This window comes from Peromyscus eremicus, chromosome 4 (genome assembly GCF_949786415.1).
Source record: "Peromyscus eremicus chromosome 4, PerEre_H2_v1, whole genome shotgun sequence".
Lineage (NCBI taxonomy): Eukaryota > Metazoa > Chordata > Mammalia > Rodentia > Cricetidae > Peromyscus > Peromyscus eremicus.
Genome location: NC_081419.1, coordinates 129,547,731 through 129,565,226, shown reverse-complemented (window position 1 = coordinate 129,565,226; position 17,496 = coordinate 129,547,731). Strand labels below are relative to the sequence as shown.

Sequence of the window (17,496 nt, the reverse complement as noted above, 5' to 3'; positions counted from 1 at the left end):
CACAATGAAAGACTATCTTAAAAAAAAAAAGCAACACCGGGCTATGGTGGTTTACACCTTTAATCCCAGCACTGGGAAGACAGAGGACGGTGGCTCTCTTGGTTCCAAATCAGCCTGGTCTACAAAGTGAATTCCAGGACAGCCAGGGCTACACAGAGAGAAACTCTGTATCCAAAAACAAAAAGAAGATTGGGCACACTTGACACTCTCTCTGGCATGAGACTAGTGAACACCTAAGCATACTGGATGTAGTAGTTTGAATGTAATTGGCTCCCATAATCTCATAGAGAGTGGCACTATTAGAAGGTGTGGCTTTGTTGGAGTGGGCATGGCCTTGTTGGAGGAAGTGTGTCACTGTAGGGGTGGGTTTGAGGTTTCCTATGCTCAGGGTACCACCCAGTGTTTCAGTCGATTTCTTGCCTGCAAGACCTAGGACTCTCAGCTACTCCAGCAACATGTCTGCCTGCACGATGCAATGCTCCCCACCATGATGGTAATGGACTGAACCTCTGAAACTGTAAGCAAGCCACCCCAATTAAATGTTTTCTTTATAAATAGAGTTGTCATGGTCATGGTGTCTCTTCACAGCAATAGAAACTAAAACACTGGACAACTTGTGACCTTTCAGGAAAATTCTGTTGGCATCCTCTGGAGAAACAGGCTTAAACTACAGAGATGCAGTTCAGAAACTCTAGAGCCTCACAGAGCTCAAACCTCAGCTCTATTTATGGTCTTTGTGTTCATTCATGTTCATTTTCTCCTGTGAGCTTAATTTCTCACATATAAAATGAGGACAACTTTGATGGTAATAACCTTTCTACATCTGTAGGAAGACTAGATGAGATAAATGTGCAAATGCCACTAAATACAGAGGCACAGATCTAGCACTTGGGAAGCGAAGCAAGAAAGTCTTGAGTTCTAGGCCAACGTAGTGAGACCCAGACTTAAAAGCAACGGAGTGTGGAAACAACTTAGCAGAGACTGTCACAGAGAAAAAGATCAGTGAGCGGCTTTAATTACCACCACAATAGGTCACTCTGAAAGAAGAGTGCCATGAACTCCCTCCACAAACAGTTTAATGAGAACCAAGTCAGATCCTGCACATGTGGGCCTAAGTCTTCCTTTTATTTTCCTCTCTGCAAAGCTGTTCACAAAGTACCAACCTCCCGATAACCCAATGTCGGTTCAGTGACAGCTAAAGAAAATACAGAAAGGAACTGCTCTGCAGAGACCTGAGACCACTTCCATAGCATTTCCTGTTATAAACACAAGCTCCAGGCACTGGCCCAAAATAGACTAAACTGGTGGAAAGGGGAGCACGTGACCTAGAAATATGCATTTAATTAGGAAGAGGACTTGCTTAGTGCACTCACTCACCCTTAATCCCAGCACTCAGGAAGCAGCAACACAAAGACTGCTACAAGCTGAGGCCAGCCTGGTCTACATAGCAAAGTCCCAGGCCAGCCTGGGCAACATTAGACCAATAGGAAGAACAATCACCTGTCTGGCTCAAATGCTAACCACTTGTAGTTTCCTTAGTGAGAAAGCCTTGGGAGCAGTGGTACTCCACTGAGGCACAGAGCTCTCACAGTTACATGGTTCTGACTTCCTTGAACAAAAATGGAGACAGGGAGCATGGCAGTATATACTGGAAACTCAACTCCTAGGGAAGCAGAGGCAGAAGGAGCACTTAAGTCCAAAATTCCAAGGCCAGCCTCAGCAACCTAGCCAGACTATCTCAAAGGGGGTAAATGTTTGAAAGAGGAGCCAAGAGCCCAGGACAAGAGCCAAGGTCAGCTCACCAAAGATGGGCGCGCGCGCGCGCACACACACACACACACACACACACACACACACACTTCCCCCCCCCCCTCTCTCTCTCCTACCTACCTACCTACCTACCTACCTACCTACCTACCTACCTACCTACCTATCTATCTATCCATCCATCCGTCTCTCTGAGCAGAATCCTGTCTTTGACTCCTACATACACTGAGAGTGGGGGTCTAACACAGACACCAACTAAGGCTGCGGCACTCTAAATGAGGCTCTTTTTCAACTGCCAAAGAATTAGTAAAAAGCTGGCCATGGTGGCCCCCATCTGTAATAGCAGCACTTGGGAAACTGATGCAGGAAGACTGCTATGAGCTCAAGGTCAGCACTGGCTGCACAGTAAAAACACGCCAGCCAGGAGTATGGAGTAGGATCCTAATTCAAAAACAAAACAAAAGCCAGGTGTGGTGAAAGGACTTTCTAGTCTCAGCACTCTGAAGGTAGAGGCAGTAGGGTCACAGGTCAAGGGCACCCTCAGCTACACAGGAAGTTCAAAGCCAGCCTGGGATCCGGGAATCTCCCTCAAAGAAAAACAAAAACCCCAAAGACTCATTATCAATGACAAGCACTGTTCTCCCTCTTTTCCAAGTGTTAAGCAATGTCCCTAAGAAACTCTTGAGTTGTTCTTTAGGGCTGGTTAATCGTCTGACTCCCCATGACAGTAGCTGCTGCTCCCTACTCTGTCCACAGTCCTTACAGCCTGCTCAGCCAGTGCTCAGCTTCAGGAAAACCTCCCAGGAAGTTAAAAGCAACAAAGGTAAACCAGCTAGTCAGTGGTGGTACACGACTTTAATCCCAGCACTCAGGAGGAGGCAGAGGCAGGTGGATCTCTGTGAGACCAGCCTGCTCTACAGACCTAGTTCCAGGACAGCCAGGGCTACAAAAACAAAAACGTTAAACTACAGATGATTTCACAAGCTGCCGTTCACCGCGTTCTACTTCCTCTTAGCAGCATGGGCTAGAAAGAGTAGCCTAGAGAAAAGTCAAAGGGCACCCTGCCAACAGAATGCTTCCTCCTCACAGGGCCCATGTGACTACTGAGAAAACCAACAGAGGCAGGTAGAGAAATCCAAGGTAGAAATAAAAGCAAGGCCAAGGGCTTGAAGATGGTCAGTGGTAGAGCACTGTCCTGGCACGCATGAAGCCTTAGGATTCTTTAATCCCCAGTCTCTAAAAACCAGAGAAAGATGGACAAAGGGAGAAAAAGAGGATGTCGGGGCAAGACAGCACACGCCTGTAATGCCAGCATTTGGGAGATTGAGGCTGGAGAAGTGCTACAGGTTCCAGAACCAGCCCTGGTCTCAAACAAAGCAAGACAAACAAGCCCACAAGTCCCAGAGTAAAGCATCGTGAAGTAGGAAGCTCACCTACTTACTCTACCAGACCCAAGAATAAAAGCTAACTAACCCCAGAGATAGCACCTAAGAATCTACAGACTGGGGACAGAGCTCACAGGAAAAGAAATCACTGGCTTCACTTCCAAAGTAGGCCCAGACCTGAGCTCCTACAAAAGCCAGCTTTCCCAGCATGCCTTGCTAATCTCCTACTCAGGATTTAGCCCACTCCATATCCTCTCACCCCCTGCCAATGGGTCTCAAGAACCAGCAAGGCTGGCAACACAATATAAACAGGCCTTGGCAGAAATCCCCACTTAGTCCCCATGCCCTGCAATTAAGTAAATGAAGCAGGTGGACTTAATTCAGAGCTACAGAACCAACCCACTAGGATAGCCAATGACCCCTTCAGAAGCCCATGGCCGTCCTATAATGAGCTCATAAGGAAACAACAGAAAGGATTTTTTACATTTGCAATGTTTTAGTTACCCCAGTTATTTTGTTATTACTGTTTGATTTGATTAGTTGTGTTGTGTTTTTCCCTAAGACTGAGTCTCACTGAGTAGCCCAGGCTGGCCTCTAACAGTATGTAGCCCAAAGCTGATGCCAATTTGGGATCCTCCAGTCTAGCCTCCCAAATGCTGAATTACAGGCATGTGCCACCATGCCCAACTGTAGTTGCCCCAGCTTAAAAGCCGTTTAAAACTGCAAATTAGCTATAGCCAATAATTGGCTAATGATGTTTATTCCTTAAATAATTACTTCAAAACAACTTCACAGTCATCCCACACGGCCACACCCTTCTCATCCTTACTAGGATCTGCCTGCACCATCCTGCTCCTGCACTATGCTCCAGCCCCATTGTACACTGGTTTTGTTCTGCATTACTAGGACTTTTGGTTGTTGTCATATGCCGAGCTCAGGGCTCTGCATACTAGACATTAACTATCAGTTCTAGGACTTCTGTGACCTCTATGAAGCCACCCTCTACTCTTCTAAGAGATCACTCCCCCCAACCACCGCCACAAAGCTCCTAAAATCCTCTTCATGGGCCCTTCCCTTGCCCTTGTGCATCTGATCCCAGTCATTCTATTCCAGTTCTATCCTCCATGGACTCGGCCATCTCCCATCTAACTGCTGCCATTATCTAAGGAGTGACTCATGGAACACCCCTAAGTTTTCATCCCAGCTGAAGGCCTGAAGTTCTCCAACAGAACACCTGCAGTGCATCTTTCTGGAGGGGAGAACATGACTTGACCAGCACTAATCACCCGATAGCTTTTCCGGCCGTTTATGAACCTAAAGAGCGCATGGCTACAAAAGCCAGTAAATGAAGACCATCTTGAAAACAAGAATCTGGAGAGGCAGAATACATCTTGACCTAACTATGTCTGTTCCTAAGAGGACTTGCAGTGGTTTAATATGTGAGCTTTCCCCAAAACAAGCTGTCTGTTGATAAGATATATGTGAAAACCACTAATCAGAGATGTTATTTTGAACACGGGCTTATATATATATATATATACAACATAATTGGGAAAGATGGTATTATCCAAATGGACTTTATGCGAACTGGAAAATCAGTAATTGCTTAGACAGCTCAAAAGATGGAACCTCACTTGGGAGGTTTCTTTAGACAATGTCAACCACTCTCAGACAAAACTTAATCATCCCAACACTTGGCAGAGTACTGAATAAACAGCTAAATAACTTCATGGAATGAAAAACCAATGTGGACCAGGCATGGCGTGCATGACTTTAATCCCAGCACAGGAGGCAGAGAAGCATAGGGATCTCTATGAGTGCTGGACCAGCCAGTCTACACAGTAAGTTCCAGGCCAGCCAAGGCTTCACAGTGAGACTCTGTCTCAAAAACAACAACAACAAAAGACCAGTGTGGGTTGTTGTTGGCTTTCTGCTTGGTTCTGATTTGTTCTTCCTCTCCTTTGCAGGGCTTTGGACTGGTCTAGGGCATCATGCATGCTAGGCCAGTGCTCTATCAGTGAGCTACATCCTCAGCCTCCAGACCTGACACAGCAGGGCCCTGAGTGCCCAAAACATTCCCTCCAGAGATGAGGGCACAGCACAGATATCCTGCTGGAATATGCTAAGGACAAGAAACCACATGGACCCAAAGGCCCTTCTGATTATGGGAACTTCTCCCCATACCACTCCCTTGCATTCAAAAAGTGCATCTTTTTGGACCAAAGTCCCTGCCCTGTATTCCCACATTTTCAAAACTCTAGCAAGGCAACGACACTCGGGGTTCTGTACCCAAGCCCTCAATTTCCACCCTAAATCACCTTGCATCCATCCACAAAGCATATTTTCAAATGTTTGCTGATGTCCATTTAATCTGTAAGTCGTTCACGAATAAAAAAAAAAATGGTATTTATTTCACCAAAATACCAAGAAGTTCTAGACAGAAAGGACCCACAGGCTTTTCAGCAGAGTCCACTGTGACTGGCTGAGGAAATAATGACTGGAATTAATCCCCTCCCTCTCTTTTATTTCTGGTGCTGGGGACTGAACCTAGGGCAGATCCATCCTTTGTATCCAGCTTTCTTTCCATTTATAATCTCTTCCTACTGCCAGGCATATTAACTGAAAAGAATCATTCCTAGACAATAAATACTGATATACCATTAAATTAAAAAATAAACAAACTGCAATTGCAACCCCTTACCATCCTTGTTCACAGCAGTGACTTTGGCTGGATAAAATCGACAGTCAGACCAGCAAGCAAGCACTTGCTCGTTTATTTGAAATTCCTATAAAAAAAAAAAAAAGTAAATGTCCAGTTACCAACAGAATTCCATAGGGTGCACTTCATAGCACAATTCATAAAAGCCGCTGGGAGGCATGAGTGGTAAGGGAGGGCTGGAACAGTGCTGAGAACAAGTAATCCTAGCACTGGGGGACACTAAGGCAAAAGGACCAGGAGCGTGAGGCCAGCCTTGGCCACACAGAAAGATTCTCAAAAATGAACAAAGGGCTGGCAAGATGGCTCAGTGGATGAGGCAAGTACGGCCAGGCCTGGCAACCTGAGTTCTATCCCTGGGACACACATGCCAAAGCAAAAGACAACTCCTTCAAGTTGTCATCTGACACCTAAAACCTACGCTGTGGTATAAGTGTATATCAACGCACACACAAAAAATAAATAATTTTAGTAAAATAATAAATTTTTTTAAAAAGGGTCAGTCAAGGGCTGGAGAGATGGCTCAGAGGTTAAGAGCACTGGCTGTTCTTCCAGAGGTCCTGAGTTCAATTCCCAGCAACCACATGGTGGCTCACAACCATCAGTAATGAGATCTGGCATCCTCTTCTGGCCTGAAGGGATATACGCAAGCAGAACACTGTATTCATAATAAATAAATTTTAAAAAATAAAATTAAATAAATAAATAAATAAAAAGGGTCAGTCAAGATGACTCAACAGGTCACAAGCCCAACAACCTAAATTCAATCCCCAGAACCCACATGGTGGGAAGAACCAGCTCCTGAAAGTTTTTCTGCACATGTGTATCATACATACACAAACAAATATCATTTTTAATTAAAAAATGACAACACTTGGAGCTGGATAGATGGCTCAGTAGTTATGAGTACTTGCTGCTCTTGCAGAAGACTGGGATGTGGGTCCAAGCATCCACATGGAAGCTCAAAACTGTCTTAACTCCATTTCCAGGGGATCCAACACTCTCGTTTGGCCTCTTCAGACACAAAGGACACACAGTATATATATGTGCAGGCAAGCACTCATAGAAGAATATACATATATATGAGAGTGTTTATCTGCATGCTTACCAGACCAACAAGAGTGGATTGGAATGGGCTATTGAGACACAAGATGATTCTGATGGTCAACACAGAGAGCCAAAAGTAAGAAGGCTGGAGAGACAGCTCAGGGGTTAAGAGAACTTCCTTCAGCGTGGTGGTGGTGGTGGTGTTGGTGGTGGTGGTGGTGGCGGCGGCTTCAGAGGCAGAGGCAGGTAAATCTCTATGACTTCAAGGCCAGCCCCGCCTACAGAGCGAGTTCCAAGACAGCCAGAGCTACACAGAGAAACCCTGTCTCAAAAAAAAAAAAAAAAAAAAAGTGCTTGCTTCTCTTGCAGAGGACCTGAGTTTGGTTTCCAGTACCCACGAAGTGGCTCACAACCATCTTTATAGCTATGGTTCCAGGAGATCTGATGCCTTCTTCTGACCTCCAAAAGCACCAAATATTTACACGCATGCAAAACCCATACACATAAAATAAATAAATCTTTAAAAAAAAAATCTGGGTATTGTCACATGCACCTTTAATCCCAGCGTTCGAAAACAGAAGCAGACGATCTCTGTGAGTTCAAAGCCAATGTGGTCTACATAGTGAGTTCCAGGATAGTTAGGACTACATAGTGAGACCCTGTCTCAAACAACAGACTAACTAATAATAAATAGATAGATAAGGCTGAGACCTAAGAGTCCCTAAGCCAGGGAGGTCTGCACAGGCACAGGACAGCACCAAGACAATCTTCCCCTAGCTGGTATTCATAATGAAAGGGAATCTAGGATCCCAGGGCTACCAGAGAACATGGAGTTTAGGAGCTGGAAGAAATGAGGCTACTTCATCTTCAGAGAAGCAGCATTCATGGCATTTCATGCCACCCACACTGCTGCCAGGTCCCTGACCAAAGGAGGCACTCATGCACCTTTCCTATTTCATACTCTCTTCTCAGCACATAGTTTGCATTCATAAATTCTAGAGGATGAACATGGAATGATCAAATGGAATAATAGTGAACAATCCTAAATTGGAAGGAAAAAAAAGCAAAACAAAAAGGCCAGCCAGAATTCAAGTTCCTCAGTGAGGTTAAAATGGAAACCAGAATCCAGGCTGAGTCAGATCCCAGAGCAAAGGCTACCACAAATGTCTCAATGTCTGTTTTAAACAAAAGTAAAGGTTTGTGTGTCATTTTGAAGGTAATTAAAGCTCCAGGCACAATGATGAAAACAGTTCTCCAGGGCTTATACAAGACTGCATAACAAACTCAGGATCCACATATAAAATGACTGCTCAAACAATTGGAGATCTTCATGGACACCTTATCTAGTATACAACATTCTAGACACAGTGGGTCTAGATTTCAGCCATCCATTCATTATTCTACAGTCTGGTGGAGGGATAGTTTTAGTTATCGTTGGTTTTAAGACGGGTCTCATTACATAGTTCTGGTTGGTCTGGAGCCTGCCATGCTGGCCTCAGGCTGTACAAGTATCCTGCCTCTGCCTCTCAAGTGCTGAGATAACAGTGCCACTGGTTTGGTTTGGTTATTTGGACAGAGTCCTTGACCTTTTGACCCTCCTCTGCCTCCACATCCTCAGGGTTGGGATTAAAGGCATGTATCACCATTCCTGGCATGGGAGAAGTGGTATAGGGGGTATTTAAGACAAGGTCTTTACTTTGTAGCTCACGCTGGCCTCAAACTCACAGCAATCCATGAACCTTGGCCTCCCAAGTACTAGGATGAGCAACCATACCTGGCTTATTATACAAATATTCCTACTGTGTACCCAGCAGTATTTCAGAAACTAGGAAAACAGTGTTCTCTAAAAGAGACATAAGATCCTATTCATATGGATGAAACCCCAATATAAGTTAGCTTCTACCACATCAATTTCATCAAACAAGTAAAAACTAGACTCTTACAGAGAGCACATGGTTACCACCACAGGCCAAGGCAAGGATTGCTCACCAGTGGGTAATGACTTGCCCACTAAAGATCAAAGGCTAGACACAAACTGCCTGCTGCTGATCAGCCTCATTCACTACAGAACTCCACTGACTGGCTACTCACAGAAGATCCATCCTCTTCGTGTAAGCCCTCTTTCCTCAGCTGGATTTTCTCTAAAGGGCGGAGATAAGGACTGTCCCAGCAAAACCACTCATCATAACGATGGTTCCAACGCTTGAAATGGATGAGAACTTTCCCTTCTTCGTAGTCAATGTCTTCAATGTGAGCCGGATACCTGAGTCAGAAAAAAGGAAAATTACCTTAATGCCTATCCAAACATCCAAGCCTCTTTTCACAGAGCATAACACGAAGTATTTAAGATCTACCATTTTGTTCTTTTTTAATTTTGTTATTTGCTTTTAAACATTTATTTATTTATATGGATGTCTGGCCTGTATGTATGTTTGTGTATCACTTGAGTGCCTGTTGCAGCCCACAGAGGTCAAGAGAAAGTGGGACTGGAGTTACAGATGGTTCTGGGCCACCATGTGGGTGCTAAGGAATCAAGCACAGGTCCAAGTGCTCTTAACTGCTGAGCCCCTCCAGCACCAAGTCCTACCATTTTGAAGCCAGGCATGGGGTACTGGCCTGCACTCAGGGGCTAAGGCAAAGGGATTGCTGCAAATTTGAGGCCAGGCCAACTTGGGCTTCATGAAGATCCTGTCTCAAAAAGAGGGAAAAAAAACAAAACTCCTAACACTCTGAGATGCTGTGTAACTAGGTCAAATAAATTACAGAAGTTAATAGACTTGGATTCAAGTCTCATGGGGCAAGGCTGACGCACACCTGTAATTACAGCCTCTCACAGGCTGAAGCAGAAGAAAGTGCCACGAATCCCCGGAAGTCCCATGAAACCCAGACTAGAGACCCGTCTCAAAAATTAAAAACAATAATAAAAGTCTTGAAATGGAGCAAACCAGATGGTAAAAGCACTCGCCGCATAGGCTGATGAGTTCCATCCCCAGAACCCACACTGGAAGGAGAGAATAAAGTCCAAAGGTTGTCCTCTGACTTCCATGTGAATGCTGGCATGGGCACACACTCAGACTTTTTTTTTATTTTTTTTTTAATTTAATTTTTTTTTTTTTTTTTTTTTGGTTTTTCGAGACAGGGTTTCTCTGTGTAGCTTTGCGCCTCTCCTGGAACTCACTTGGTAGCCCAGGCTGGCCTTGAACTCACGGAGATCCACCTGGCTCTGCCTCCCGAGTGCTGGGATTAAAGGCGTGCGCCACCACCGCCCGGCTGACTTTTTTTTTTTTTTTTTAAATCTCAACAGGGTACTTTCTTTTTTCTTTCTTTTCTTTTCTTTTTCTTTTTCTTTTTTTTTTTTTTTTTTTTTTCCGAGACAGGGTTTCTCTGTGTAGCTTTGGTGCCTGTCCTGGATCTCCCTCTGTAGACAAGGCTGGCCTCAACTCATTTGCTCTGCCTCCCGAGTGCTGGGATCAAAGGCGTGCACCACCTCTGTCCGGCCAACAAGGTACTTTCTTAGTTGATGAACTATCAACCTTTCAGAGCCTGAGTTCACACGTGTGAAGTTGGCTATAGTTCCAGATAAAAGAGATGACATATACACAAGGCCTGGGCACAGAGACGGCAAGAGACAATGTGAACTACTGGTTCCATTAGCACGTGCCCAGTGACTGTAACACGGCCTCATGAGGTTAGGTTTTTGTTTAGTTTGGTTTGTTTCTTTTGATTGGTTGGTTTTCTGAGACAGGGTCTCATGTGGCCCATGTTAGTTTCAAACACTATGTAGGTAAAAATTCCTCAAACTCCTGATCATCCTGCCTCTACTTTCCAAGCGCAAAGATTATTGTGAGTGCCAGCATACCCAGCTGTTCCTGAGCATTTTTAAACCATATAATGAAGTACTGCACGGATATTGAAAAGAACAACATTATTCTACATGTCCTGATGTAAAAAGCTCCCATGGTGGATTGAGACAGGATGCACAACACTATGTAGGCTAAGCTGTTATATGAAGTGTTTAATTTTTATTACATTTTATTAATTGTATGTGTGCTTGCATGCCACCGCACACAGGGGGATGGCAGAGGACAACTTCTAGGAGTCAGTTCTCTCCTTCCAGCGTACTGGTCCCAGGAACAGAACTCAGCCTGTCAAGCTTGATGGCAAGTACCTTGACCTGCTGAGCCATCTCACAGGCCTTATTACTTGTATATTTGAAGTTTTTTTGTTCATTTGCTTTTTTTGAGACAGGCTCTCACTATGTAGCCCTGGCTGGACTTGAATTCAGAGATCTGCCTGCCCATGCCTCCTCTGAGTGCTGGGATCCAAGGCATGTGCCATCACACCCAGCTATTACTAGTTTTTAAAGGAAGGTGAATATGTACAAATATCTGGGGGATGCAGAAGTGTGGCCAGCTCGGCCTATGGGCTCTTTCAGTCTCCATTCCACCCTTTCTAGATTGAGAGTTGGGAAAACAAACATCCCCCATTCCCTTCCAATAAGCAATCAAGATGACCAGACCATCCACACACATGTAAATCAGAGTTTGTTAAAATGCAGCTCCTGACTAAATAGCTTGGCCTTTGACCTCAGATCACTGAGGAGCTCCTGGATGTGGCTGCTGCTGCTCTTCAAAAGTGAATGTCTAGCCACCAGCTGCTACATCAGTAGTAAAGAGCAGCCGTGTGGGTGGCAATGCCAATAATGACCTCCTAGCTGCCAAGGCCCCAGTGATAGCTCCTCCAATGGGGACTCTAAAAATAGCCTCCTTGAGTCTCTCAACTCCAATCCTTTACTGTTTTATAAGTGCCCGATTCCCAGTGTTCCATCTTTTTATGGCTAAAATTCTCAAAGAAGCTGAGCATGGTAGCACACTCCTGTAATCTTAGCACTCATGAGGCAGAAGACTGAAGACTGTAGGCCAGCCTGGAGCTATGTAGTCAAATACTGTCTGCCTCCCTCACCCCCAAAAAAGCTAGTAGTGTAGCATACACCTGTAAGCCCAGCACTGAAGAATTTGAGCAGAAGGACCCTTGCAAGTTTAAGGCCAGAATGAGATGCAAAGCAAGGCTAGGCCTGGAGAGACGGCTCAGCAGCTAAAAGTGCCTGATGCCCTGAATTCCACCCCTGAGATGCGCATGATGGAAGGAGAGCCAACCACTGCAAATAGTTCTCTGACCTCCACATGCATGCCACTCTGTGCATGCACACACAAACATCACAAAAATAATTTTTTAATATAGTGTCTTAAAGCAAAATCCTGTCTCAAAACAAAACAAAGCCGGGTGTGGTTGCATGAATCTGTAATCTAGTACTCTGGAGATAGATAAGTATGATCAAGGTTCCCTTCAACCACGTGGCAAGTTGGAAACCAGCCTGGGCTACATGAGACCCTGACAGGAGCTGGAGAGCTGGCTCAGCAGGTAAAAGCTCATACTGCTCCTGCAGAAGACCCAACTTTGGTTCCCAGCACCAACACTGGGTGCTTCATAACTGCCAGAAACTCCAGTGCTAAAAGATCCAATATCTTCTGGACTCTGAGGGCACCTACACTCATTCATATGTGCACATACCTACAGACACATACATATATACATAATTTTTAAGTAATTAAATACATTTATTTTTATTTTATGTGTGTGGGTGTTTTGCCTGCACATATGTCTGCCAGTGTGCACCACATGCACACCTGGTACCCATGGGTGTCAGAAGAGGGTACTATTACTAGATCCCCTGGAACTGTAGTTATAGTTAACTGCCATATGGATGCTAGCATTGAATCCAGGTCCTGTGGAAGAGCAGCCAGTCTCTTGACTACTGAGCCATCTCTCCAACAATAATTTTTTTGTTTTGTTTTTTTGATACAGAAATCACTATGTAGACTAGGCTGGCCTAGAATGAGCTCTGTAGACCAGGCTGGCCTCAAACTCATAGAGAAGGTGTTTTTGTTGTTGTTTTATACTATTGCCTAACTGGCCTTGAACTTGCAGTCTGCCTCCCAAGTGTTGGAATTAGAAGAAAAGTGTATTGTGTTGGGGGATTCCAACTGTTTTAGACCTAAAGACAACTCTCCAAGAGACTAATAGTAGCCAAGGACAGTTTCCTGGAAGTGATCTGCTGTCTCTATTTCTCTAATGTGACAGATTTGGGGCTTAGAACAGTTCAGCAGATAAGAGCACTTACTGCTCTCGTAGAAGACCACATCGTGGCTTACAACTCTAGGTCCAGGGGAGCCAATATGCCTCTTATAACCTTGTAGACACCTCCATGGGCTTAAAACACAAACACTCAGGTGTACACATACCCATAAAAAATAAAATAAAGCTGGGCAGTAGTGGCACATGCCTTTAATCAAAGCACTTGGGAGGCAGAGGCAGGTGAATCACTGAGTTCGAGGCCAGCCTGGTCTACAGAGTGAGTTCTAGGACAGCCAGAGATACACAGAGAAACCTTATCTTAAAAAATGAAATAGAATGAAAATAAATAAGTAAATATTTTTAAAATAGAAATTAAAAATAAGTGATGGGAAGCAACTCACTCCTGGGTGAAGAAACCTATTTGTGTGTCAGGAAAATAGGAGGCAGTAATGACCATCTTAGACTTTGACCAGGAGGATTTAATATTAGAAACTGACCCAGTAGAACTTACAAGATCACAGTTTGCTACCTGCCTTGGGGACAGCTTAAGCTTCATGGTCACAGGGCTTTAAGTGCCTCTGATGTAGCTAGTCAATTACAGGCCCCCAAAGAGAGAGTGTGTGCACACAGACACACACAGACACAGACACACAGACACAGACACAGACACAGACACACACACACACACACACACACACACACACACACACACACACACACATGTACTGACACCCCACCCCACCCTCAAGGCAAACTAGACTAAGCCTTCAGACTATTAGGTTGAACTCCATATTAGTGACAACAACTGCTTTCACCAAAGAATTTCATCTGGCTCAGCCTGAACATCTGGACAACTACAAGGCAGGCTAGAGGGGATAGGAAAAGGTTAGCAGGTCAGCTGTGAGTATTCCATTCACACATAGGAAAAGGAAGATTGACTTCCTACCTTCAAAATGTAACTAGGAGCCACTGAGATGCCTCGGTAAACCAACACTAGCTAGAACTCACACTTCTTTGTTTTTCTTTTTTGTTTTGTTTCTAATTTCATGTGTATTGGTGCTTTGCCTGCACATAGTCTGTGTACCACATGCATTCCCTGCATTCAGAGCCCCTGAATGTCACAAAAGAGAGTTGGATGCCCTAAAACTGGAGTTACAGATTGTTGTGAGCTGGGACCTCTGGAAGAACAGTGCTCTTAACAGCTGGGACATCTCTCCAGCCCTTTTCGGTTTTTTTTTTTTTTTTTTTTTTTTTTTTTTTTTTTGAGATAGAATCTCACTATGTAACTCTGGCTAGCCTGGAACTCAAAATAAACCTGTGTCTACAGATAGGAATACCAGAAACAGTGACACTTCTGACAACAGAAGAGTCTGTAATTAGAGCATAGAGCAGGATCCAGAGAAGCAAAAGGTAGAAAAGGGGAGAACTGAGGAACTTCCTAACTGGGTCCCCTAAACGGGTGACAAGAAAAGACTGACAAGCTTGACAGCTGTAATCTCAGCCTCAGGAAGCTAAGCAAGAGACCGCCACAGCTTAGCCTAGCCTGGGCCTTAAAATTTAGACGGGGAGTGGGGGAGTTGGGGGTGGGGCAGGGGTGGTGGAGGATATGAGAGAAGGAAGGGGAGAACGAGAAAGATAAAGAAAGAAGAACAGAAAAACATGACGTAAAAGTTCAAGATGCCAGATCACCACTATGCAATCAAGAACTACTAAAACAACTATTTGCAATTAACCTGCCTGTGTAATCTTCTTCCAACAGTCACTGCAACGGCTTCAAAATGTCTGCAAGCTTCAGACAGTCAAAATTTTGTTCTCAACACTACCTTTCTTGTAATTTTTGAAGCATGAGAGGCTCCCTTCTCTGAAACCCAAAGACTTGGCAAACAAGCATGCACAGAAGAGCAGACTCATCTTAAAGAACACTAAGAAGGTGAAAATAGCTGCAGGCATTAACCCCACTTCTAAGAAATAATGTAATCCTGGGGCAGTAGGAGTCAGGCTTAGTAAGATTCCACAATCACTTATAGCTTAATTCCTCTACTTAGGACCAAAGAAGAAAAATTAATCTAATAACTCAACTACCATTCGTAGCAGTATCCCCAGCCCCTAAACCTTCTTCTTCTTCAGACAAGGTTGGTTTTCCTTCCTACTGGTTGTCTCCTTACATGTACAAACTACCGCTCCTCCGGTGTGAGTGTGTATGAGACACAGAATATAAGCTTTCTTCAAAGAAAGCTTGATAAGACATCCTCTGATATTAAAATATATGCAAGCAGACTCTGAATGAGAATGCCCCAAGCAGATCCTGTTCCCTGATGCTCCAGAAGCAGGAAGGTAACTGAATTCAAGGTCAGGCAGAACAGAAGAGCCAGTCCCTAGACAACACTCAAGCCAAGGTGCTCACCATCCCTGGACCAGCTCTTCTAATTCTGACCTGGAGCCAGTATTCAGAACAGACTAGAGATGAGTCATCCAGACCATAAATGGACACAAAGAGCACAGGAGTCCTCTGAACACACCATCTTCACTACCTCAGACTGATTCACACCAGGGGAAAATAGAGCCTGTGACAAATGGTGCGCACCCCTGCCTTCAAGGGGTGGAGTCTCATGATCCGCTTCTTGAATACGGCAGAAGGAATGGTATGGGACTTCCAAATCTGGGTCATACAAAAGTTCCTGTTGGTACTAGATAAACGCTGATACTTTCCCAGAGGACCCAGGTTCAACTCCCAGCACCCACTCGGCAACTCACAGGCTCTGATGGCCTCTGAGGGCCCAGGCATACAAGTGATGTGGTGCACACACACATGCAGGCCAAACACCCACACATTATAAAATAAATAAAGGTCCTGTATGTTTGCTGTATGTCACCTTATAACTGAGATCATTTCCATCTTACTAGCTAGGTGCCTTACACGGCCTAATTCTAAACATATTTGTCACCAAAAAATAATAAATATTATATAACTACAAACTTAAAATGGTCAAAATAGTAACCTGGAGCTGGGGAGATGGCTCAGGCAGGAAAGCCCTTGCTGCCAAGTTCAAGAACCTGAGTTAACCCCTAAAACCTATACTGGAGGGAACATAATCAACTTATTTACCTGGGGTTGTTTTTTTTTTTTTGGGGGGGGTTATTTGGTGGGGTCTTGCTGTGTAGCCCTAACTGGCCTAGAACTGATCAGACTCGACTCCTGCCTCTGCCCCCCAAGGGCTGAGATTACAGGCACGTGTCACCACACCCAGAAAATTATATGTATTTCAGTATACACAGTACTGTTACCTTTGCCTACATGCTCTTGAGTTCCTTCCCATCAGGGGAAAGTCAAGAACAAGAACAACCAGGTGCTACATTGTGAAAACGTTATAAATTCCTATGGAAAGGGCTGCATGGCGGGGAATCAAGGCGTCCCCTCAAGAACCCACACCAAAGTCCAACTCTATGAATAAGCCACTTTGAACTGCAAGCCTGAACCAAAACCTCCCAGTTAGCTGCTCCTGAATTCTGACCCACAGAAACTTGGAGGATAATAAATGTTTAACCTTGTTTCAAACCTCAAACCACTAAACTCTAAGAAAACTTGTTACAATACAATTAAGAACTAACAAAGTAGCATTTGCAGGACTCTGCGGTTTTCTAAAAGTAGAGATTGTACGTTGGAGGCTCCAGATCTGGGTTTTCCAGTTTGAGAAAAACTTCTGAAAGCTACTGGACAAACCAATATACCTAGGCTCAACAGGAAAGGAGAGGGCTGGAGGGACCCAAAGCTCCTGCCAAATACAGGGAAAGGCTGACTCCAGAGGCATGTCCAGAGGGGCAAAATCAGCCAGGTCTAATTCAGGGAAACAATGTTGACTTGTTCATACTGTAAGCCTCCAAGCCCTAGGAAGGCTGGCTTGATGCTCAGGCTTGCCCTTCACAGTAAAATCAAACAACCTACTACCACAAGCCTCCTGCTCACATAACAGCAAGTGGCAATGCTGGGTGGGGATCTGGTCCCCACGCCCATGAACTAGAAATGCAACCAGAAGCAGCAAGGTGGAGAGTGAAGGAAGGAACCTAAAAGGGGAGAAATTGCCTTCTGACTGCTACGCCAGGGATGTGGCCCAGTGAGCAGGTGTTAGCCCAAGCAACACCTTGGGCACCATCCCCAGTACTGCCAAGTCAAAAAAGCAAAAATATTGGGGCCTACTCCAACCGGCCATCAGTCACCCGTTTATCATTGCTGGAGTAAACAGGAATCATGAACTATTAATAACTCATGTGTAAACTGGGTGTGGTGGCTCATACTTCTAACCCTAGCACTAGAGAGTCTGAGACAGAAGGACTGTCCAGATTTGGAGGCTAGCCTGCACTACAGAGCAAGTGAAACTCTGTAGCAAAAATAAACAAACAAGGGCCCTCAAGATGACTATGACTTAGCAGACAGAGACTGTTCTTAGC

The 17,496-nt window shown here is 44.6% G+C and overlaps 1 protein-coding gene across 4 annotated transcripts in view; it reads right to left on the bottom strand.

Annotated features, from left to right (window-relative positions):
- Phf20 (PHD finger protein 20) overlaps nt 1–17,496 on the bottom strand; it is a 113,489-nt gene that overhangs the window by 52,011 nt on the left and 43,982 nt on the right. For 2 of the 4 annotated variants that reach the window (XM_059261756.1, XM_059261759.1), the window contains exons 3-4: nt 9,007–9,178; nt 5,854–5,938 (exon numbers count right to left, since the gene is read on the bottom strand). In XM_059261756.1, coding sequence (XP_059117739.1) covers nt 5,854–5,938; nt 9,007–9,178 — 257 coding nt within the window. Of the gene's footprint in view, nt 1–5,853; nt 5,939–9,006; nt 9,179–17,496 lie in introns of those variants that run through there. The other 2 variants (XM_059261758.1, XM_059261757.1) reach the window with 2 other exon arrangements.